Raw genomic sequence first — 8351 nt, 5'->3', positions numbered from 1 at the left:
TTGTGCTAAGTGGGAATGTGATTGGGATTCAACGCTGAATTGATATCAGGTAAGCAGCCGAGGTTTGAGGAGCATTTTGAAAAATTTACAGAAGTGAGTACGATTTTGATAACTTTCAAAAGTAGATGTACCTTTTAAAAATTCTTTTAAGTGTGGGTTAAAAACACGCTGTGCTTCTTGTACGGAACTAAATGCCCGCTATTTGCTGCTGCGGTACTTTCTGCAACGGCGGTAGTCCATTGGTGGTGAGACTTCCGGCGACAAGATGGTCTCCAACCTCACGGAAATCGCTGTCCCGGCCAACTGCTCAAGAATCGTTCCAGCTGATATCACTGCGTCGGCCCCGGCAACCTCCCACCGGAAACCAACCCATCCCGCTCCCGGACAATCCTTCCTCTCAAAAAAAGGTCTTCGAAATCTGTAACGACGATCACGAACTCAGCTCGGAGGACTCTTCGTGTTCTCCCTCCGATGTCCTCATGCTCATGGACGCCCTGCGGCTCCCGGTGGAGGAGGACCTTTACTTGTCCCTCATCAAGGAGTGCGCCGAGTCCAAGAACGCATCCCACGGCGCCGCTCTCTACTCCCACGTCCGACGAACCTGCCCTGGCCTTCTCCGCCGCCCCGCCGGCTTGCTCCTCGCCAACCGCTTCCTGCAATTATTTGCTGCCTATGGCTGCTCTTCCGCCGTCCTTCACCTGTTCGACCAAATGCCTCTGAGAGATGCAACCTCTTTTGCAGTTGTTATCTCTTCCCTCTCTGCCGATGGCTCCCACCGTCAGGCTCTGCATGTGTTTGTTGAAATGCACATGAGAACCGGTGATCGATGTTTGCCAGTGCTTGAGCCCAGAGTTTGCTGGTTGGCTGCTCTTGGTGTCATTCTCAGGTCATGCGTTCACGCTGGGGAGCTGTATTTTGGGCTTCAGCTCCATGGGTTGGTCATCAAGGTGCTCGGAAGCTGTGAGGGTGCTGTCTTTGGTGATTTGGAGGATTCACTTCTCCAATTCTACAGCAAGTTTCAACACCAAGAAAATGCCATGTCAGTGTTCAAGAGAGCAATCTCAGTCTCAAGGAGTGCAGGTTCATGGACGAGTATGATCACTGGGTACTACAGACAGGGTCAATTCAAGGAGGCCATCTACCTCTTTAGGGAGATGGGAAGAGCAGGAAAGAAAAGGAATTTCTACATTTTGTCGAGCACCCTGCCAGCATGCGCCAAGATGAGGGATGCCGGCTGGAGCGGCAAGCAAGTTCATGCCATTGCCATTAAACTTGGGGCAAGTTCAGATAAGTTTGTGTGCAGTAGCCTGGTGGACATGTACATGAAACATGAGCTCCCAATTGAGGGGCAAAGGGCATTTGACTCAATGGATGGCTTGCGAGATTATGTGTGCTGGAATGCATTGCTCATTGGCTATGCGCAGAGAGGATATGTCGTTGATGCTGCCAAGTTATTGAACAAGATGAAGGCTAATGGAATTGAACCGCAAGAATCAACTGTCCATCACTTCTTGATGGCATTCAATGGTGCTTTGTAGTGGAACATGGATTGAAAAGATCAAGAGATTTTTGAACAAATGGAGTTGAGAGGTAGCTAACTCCTCAGTTCTTAAAGATTTAAAATTAAGCATTGTCTGGCCTGTGTGAGATCCTGCAATTTAGCAAATATTAGAAAGTGCCAATTGCCATGATCAACAATGAGTAAGACTCAGTTAATGCAGACATAGTGATCTTCGGAATAATTGTTTATAGTGGCATTCTTGTTATGTTTTCCCTTTGCACTATCTGCAGCACAAACATCTACTCTCCTTTTAGAATTGTACATTCTTGTGTTAAGTATAGTGTATATTGTTTCAGATTGCATGAGTTGAGTTTCTGATTAATTTAGCAGAATATCTTGGAACTGACTAGCTTCGCTCTCAGTAATCATCGGCCTGTACATCGCCAACATTAAAACCGCATTGACGGTGATAATGTGAGTTAAGGTTAGGAATGTTATTTGGCTGAAACTTTAATCCGACCAATTTCCTAATCAAGAACCTTCCCAGTAATGAAACTGCAGGTCATAAGAACCCCAATAGATATCATGATTAGAATTAAGGTTTCGGAAGACATATAGATGATATGTGTTGACTTTGTATATTGCATAACAAGTGTTTAAGTTAAACCTTATAAGTTACAAGCTCCTAAAGAGAATAGCTTACGGTTTTTAACTCTATACAGTTCAATTTGGTATGTCATATGTGGCATTTGCATTTCAAACCTATCTAAGCAGATAAATATCTGACCTATGCAATTAATTTTTAAAACTATGATAAGAATCCTCAAACTATGGGAGGATATCTTCCTTGCCGTGACCATTGAATGGTATTTTTATCTTCCTGCTTCAGTGATTCTTTCATTGTTTGCAACTCTATGACATTCATAGCTTGTTCCATTTTTTACACACGAACTTAGCACTGAATGTTCCCTTCACTCTGTCTTCTGCAATCTACTTCTTACCTTTGTGTTCAATTGGGACTCGTGATCCTTACCCGACCCAGTTGCTTGCCTTTTATAGCTTAAAGTTAACCCTTAATTTTTCATTTTAATGAGGACTCAAGATCTTAAATGATATCTATAGCCTTTACAACTTATAACTTGCCCTTCTTTTTTATCGTGTAGGAACTCGAAATCTTACATGTGCTGTCCTTAGCAACTTCTAGGTCATGCATCCACAAGGTCATCTCTTGTCCTCTGCATTCCTAGGCAATCTTCCAAGGCCTCCGATGGAAGAGTCAAATTATGTCTCACCTGCAACTTATGCTCCATTCTCAATTCGTCTCACCTAGAACATATCTACTACTGACCGGGCAAACATATTGATAGACTTCCTGAAACAAAACCTCAAACCCTTTTGCCTCTATATTCCAGAAATCAGTTTCACTTTCTCAAAGTTCCGACAAAAGCTTGCCTTTACAACTTGATTGGCTTTCCCTCTGTGTTCGTCAACTAATAACTCCTTCCTCAATTTGATGCATTATGGCATCTCAGCACATGCTCAAGAAATTCAAGTAGCAACTACAACTCTCTTGGATTTGCTTGAATTATGCCCACATCCTTTCGACATGAGAAACTTCATCAAGAGGTGATAAGTTGTTAGAATCACCCTTTAACTTGTTCAAAGATACTACCATAAATTTCACTCTCTTCCAAAGTCACATTCATATCAATAATCACTAGAGTTCAATCTCACTCCTAGTGAACCCAGCCACGCCATCTCACAAATAATCAATCTTTAAGAAAGCATCAAACAGAAACATTTGTTGAACTCTTTCTTTTATTGAACACCTGGCGCTCTTCGAATCAAATAGTTTGCTATCTTCATTTAATGATTGAAGCATTTTGACGTTCCAAATTGACGTCCCATTCTAATTTTACAGCATTGATGACAATAGAGATGCTCAAGCTAAATTTGTGAAAATATATAACAACCATACAATACAGTATTGACAGTAAAGTTAGAAAGTCAATAAATAAAGAATGACAAATTTCATATTTATATCGGAAAATAGTGACTATGAAGTAATTGGATGGACTTCCACCAACATTATATCTTTCCAACATCTTTTGTTCATTTACACTTTAGTCCCTCGGTTTACCACATGTATTTTTCTCCCATTTCTTATTCGTACGGGAAGCATCTGACGATCGAATCTAAGTTTTGATAATGACAAAGGATTTAAAGTTAAGGTTATTTATGGTCTAACATGTTTGAATGAGTTTGCAGGAAAGTCCTAAGTGTACTTAGACAAAAGTCCTAGCTGTGGTTAAACAGGTAGAAAACCCTAGGGGACGGTAACCCTAGGTCTTAGAGGGTGGTAACCCTAGGTGAGGAAAAGTCCTAGCTGCGATTAGGCAAAGGAAAAATCCTAGGGGGTGGTAACCCTAGGTCCTATGGTAGGGGTGTCAATTCGGGTGGGTTGAGTCGGGTTGAGTTTTTTTTTTTTTAACCCAACCCGAACCCGACCCAAACCCGAGATGAACCCAAAACACCTCAACCCGAACCCGAACCCGACCAACCTGATCAACCCGAACCCGACCCATATAACCCGAAAATCCGATTCAAAATGACTTTTTTGGGTTATTTTCCCTATAATTCTTCACTTTTATCTCAATACTCCATCATTATCATACAAACATGATATTAATATACATAAAAACATCTAAAATTTTAAAATAAAATTTGATTTAACCCCAAAAAATCCACAAAATCCTATATTTAAGTCAACCCGGGTCAACCCGACCCGACCCAACCCGAAACTTTTTTACTCTCCAACCCTCCAACCCGAACCCGACCTGAACCCGAAAATGCCCAACTCGAACCTAATTTTTTTCGGGTCGACTCGGGTTGGGTCGTCGGGTCGGGTTCATTTTTGACACCCCTATCCTAGGGGGTGGTAACCCTAGGTGAAAAATCTTGGCGGGTCGAGGGCTTCGAGCAAAAACCCTAGAGTCGAGGACTCTAGGTGGAAAGTCCTGGTGGTCGCGGACCAGGTGAAAAGACTGGACGGATCGTGGAGCGAACGTCCAGCAGAAAGTCTTGGAGACTCGGATGTTGAGCAAAAGTCCAGTCGGTCTGGAGGATTGGTCTAGCAATAGGTAAACTCTCTTGAGTGGAGTAGGTCAGGACGCGTTCCCCGGTGAGGGAACAGTAAGCGTCGGTTCGACCTAGGGTTTCCAGAGGTGAAATTCGAAGTCAGAACCGGACAGTCCGGTAATTGTCAAATTCTTATATTAATTTTGTTTTATTTGTGCTAACTCTATTTTGCAGGATATATTTTTTATTTTGTACTAACGTATCTTGCAGGGAATGAAAAAGAACTAAAAGCCCTGATGAAAAGTGTCCGAGGCACCCTCCATGGATCTTGGAGGTGCCTCGGGTGCCTTGGATGAAGTAGCGCAGGAAGCAGGCCGAGGGCGCCCTCCATGGAGCTTGGAGGCGCCCTGGACACTGAGCTGGAAGCGCCCTCTATGGAGGTTGGAGGCGCCCTTAGGTGGATAAGCTATGAGTAGTGCGGAGCTCATCAACACGCGGCTGACCTGGGGCTTGGAGGCACCCTCCATGTAGTTGGAGACGCCCTCAACGACCTACTTAAGGCCGATTCGAACAGCAGCATAAAAAGAACTCGAAATCGCAATCTTCCTTCCGTGCTCTGCTCAAAGAATGATCTGACAAAGCTGTAACAAGACTCCGACGACCAGAAGCTTCAAGTTTACTGTTTTCCGTTGTCGGTATAATTTTTATTACTGTTTTAAATATTGTACTTCAAATTGTAAAGAATTTCCAAACTTATAGTGATTGCCCACCGAAAGCAATCAACAATCGCGGGCCTTGGAGTAGGAGTCGCCACATGCTTTAAACCAAGTAAATCTTGATATTTGTGTTTGCACTGTGTTTTATTTTTCGTTGTGTGTTTTACTCTAAAAATTAAATGAAAGCCACGAGCGCTATTCACCCCCCCCCCCTCTAGCGCTTTCGATCTTACAATTGGTATTAGACCGGGGTCACTTCGAATTGGTGAAACTACCATTCAAGTAATTTTTTCGTGGTAATTTTAAACTTTTCGGAGTCAATTGGAATCGATAAAATTACCGCCTTCCGATTTTTTCTTTCGATCGAGTTTTTTCGTTTCTCAAAGTCAATGCAACCACCACTCGAGTTCCTATTATATTCTTTTACTCCCGCACTACTAAATCCAAGACCCAGTCTTGGAATGTTTGCTGTTTTTTCTTGTGTGTACGAGGTTTCCTCTTAAATGACCCATCAAGAAGGCTATAGCACAACCCACCCACCTCTCTTCTCTGGCGAAGACTTCGGTTACTGGAAGGGTCGAATGGAGTCTTACCTCCAAACCCAGTTTGAGATGTGAATGATCATCAAAATCGGCATCTCACTCCCACTCGACGACACGGGAAAACCAACATCATGCGAGAACTGGGGCGCAAGTCTAATAAAGAAGGTCGAGGCCAATGTCAAAGCAACATGTACGCTTCAATGTGGTCTAACAAAGGAGGAGCTGAAACTAAGTTGGTCCATTCTCAAGTACCAAAGACTTATGGGAGAAGCTAATTGAGCTACATAAAGGGACCTCCAATACTAAAGTAAGTAAAAGAGATATGATTTTAAATAAATTATATAACATAAAATTGCAGGATGGTGAATCGGCAAGTCAATTGCACGCACGCATCCAAGACCCCCTCAACGACCTCCACGTGATCGGACAGAAGGTGGAGAATCGAGATGTAATAAGATACGCACTAAACGCTTTTCCGAGGATACGTTATGGGCATCAATGGTAGACGCCTACAAGGTATCCAAGGATTTGTCGTTGATTAAATTAGATGAATTGTTTTCCGAATTTGAATTGCACAAACAGATTAATATTCGTTCGGCCCAGAAAGGTATTGCGTTGATTACAGGTACAAGCAATGCAAAGGAGGCTAGAAAGAAGCATCAGATTGAACTCGAGTCCGAAGATGAATCGAACTCAGAGATGACGACAACGAGATCACAGCTGAGATCGTCAACCTAGTATGCAAGCTCTACAAAAAGAAGAAAGGTTTCTGTAACACCCCACCCTCCTCGCTACTAGTCCGTGAGGGCGGAGCGCTACTGGACTACTAACTTTACTTAACTATCCTTATTCACATGTTGATAGAAATTCCTAAAACTCTCAGAGAACTCAAAACATACAATTAACTAGCAGCAGAAGACTAAATGACTCATCTAATACATTCTTAATAAATGACAATCTTAATAAATTCTTATGCTAGGTCCCAAGGCTTCTATAGTCCAGGCATCACACATCCATCTGCACCTCCTTGTCGCCTTCCTTTGCTATAACTTTTCCTTTCCTTTATCTGTAGTAAGAGGAAATGCAACTATAAGCAAAATTACTTAGTAAGCGCTATCTAACTCACAAAACTCGAATATGCATGTAAACATACTGAAATCCAAGAACTGAAAACTCTAAGAAAACTAAAACTTGCTCACATGCTCATCTAAGAGGAAATGCAACTATAAGCAAAATTACTTAGTAAGCGCTATCTAACTCACAAAACTCGAATATGCATGTAAACACACATGCTCATCTAATAGCAAAAGAATAATGCATACTGGATGCTAAAGATGTAAAGCTAATCAGAATAACATGCTAGCAGAAGGGAAACTAAAACTTGCTGAATTCTAAACACTTTCTGAAACTTTTTTCACTTGCTTAAAAACTTATTCTTTTATTTCACTTGTTTAAAACTTATACTTTAATACTTTTATACTTATGTGAAACTTATTTTACTTATTCAAAAGCTTATACTTATAATACTTCAAAATAATAATCAACTTTCTTCTTGGGCCCAGACGTAGTACCATCTTATGCGCGCTCCCTAATAGGTTGGGGTAGCGAGCCACCAATCCTAAAAGAGCAGACCTTGGTCTACCAGGGCCAAGACCTCGGAATTGGACACCTGGATTTGTTTAACGACAACCTCGGAAGTCGGGTACTAGCCTCTTAAATAAAGTAAAATACTTGTTATCTTTTATTACTTCTAATATATAATGCCTCGACATTTTCTTTAAGCACCTTGTGTGCCAAAATCCCTAAAGTCTTGACTTTGGGATCTACTTAAGGCCTTGGCCTTTCTCTTTCTTTTCTTTATCTTTCTTACACTTGTTAATACTTCTAATAAAAGAATGTTTCTTTAAAAACTGAAATGTTTAAACAAATTCTAACTTTGAAATGCATAAACAAAAATCTGCATACTATGCTAATCAAAATTCTGCATACTATACTAATCAAGATTCTACATTCTATGCTACACTATTTCTGCATACTATGCAAACATAAATTCTGCACTATAATACTTAATCAAACTACACTATAATCTTTTTCTTTAAAAACTACACTATAAGTTCCACCAAAAATCTGCACTACAAGTTCCACCAAAAATCTGCACTATAAATTTCACTAAAAATCTGCACTACAAGTTCCACCAAAAATCTGCACTATAAACTTTAAAGAAATCTGTACCATAAGCTCTTAAGAAATCTGCACTACAAGCTCTAAAGAAATCTGCTCTAAAGAAATCTGCATTTTAAGCTCTAAGAAATCTGCACTACAAGCTTAATAAAAATCTGCAGTATAAGCTTACATAAAAATCTGCACTATAAGCTTAATTGAAATCTGCACTATAGGCTTAATTAAAATCTGCACTATAAGCTTAAATAAAAATCTGCACTATAAGCTTAATTAAAAATTTGCACTATAAGCTTAATTAAAATCTCCACTATAGGTTTAATTAAAATCTACACT

The 8351-nt window shown here is 40.9% G+C and overlaps 1 protein-coding gene across 1 annotated transcript; it reads left to right on the top strand.

Moving 5' to 3' along the window:
* Nucleotides 1-191: 191 nt before the first annotated feature.
* On the top strand, nucleotides 192-1538 carry LOC122029126 (pentatricopeptide repeat-containing protein At1g31790-like). Its single transcript, XM_042588077.1, has one exon. The coding sequence runs from the start codon at nucleotides 192-194 to the stop codon at nucleotides 1536-1538; it is 1347 nt and encodes a 448-aa protein (XP_042444011.1).
* Nucleotides 1539-8351: the final 6813 nt, after the last annotated feature.

The sequence above is a fragment of the Zingiber officinale genome, chromosome 10B (assembly GCF_018446385.1).
Source record: "Zingiber officinale cultivar Zhangliang chromosome 10B, Zo_v1.1, whole genome shotgun sequence".
Lineage (NCBI taxonomy): Eukaryota > Viridiplantae > Streptophyta > Magnoliopsida > Zingiberales > Zingiberaceae > Zingiber > Zingiber officinale.
The sequence above is the reverse complement of the archived record's forward strand: the minus strand, read 5'-3'. Positions and strand labels throughout refer to the sequence as shown.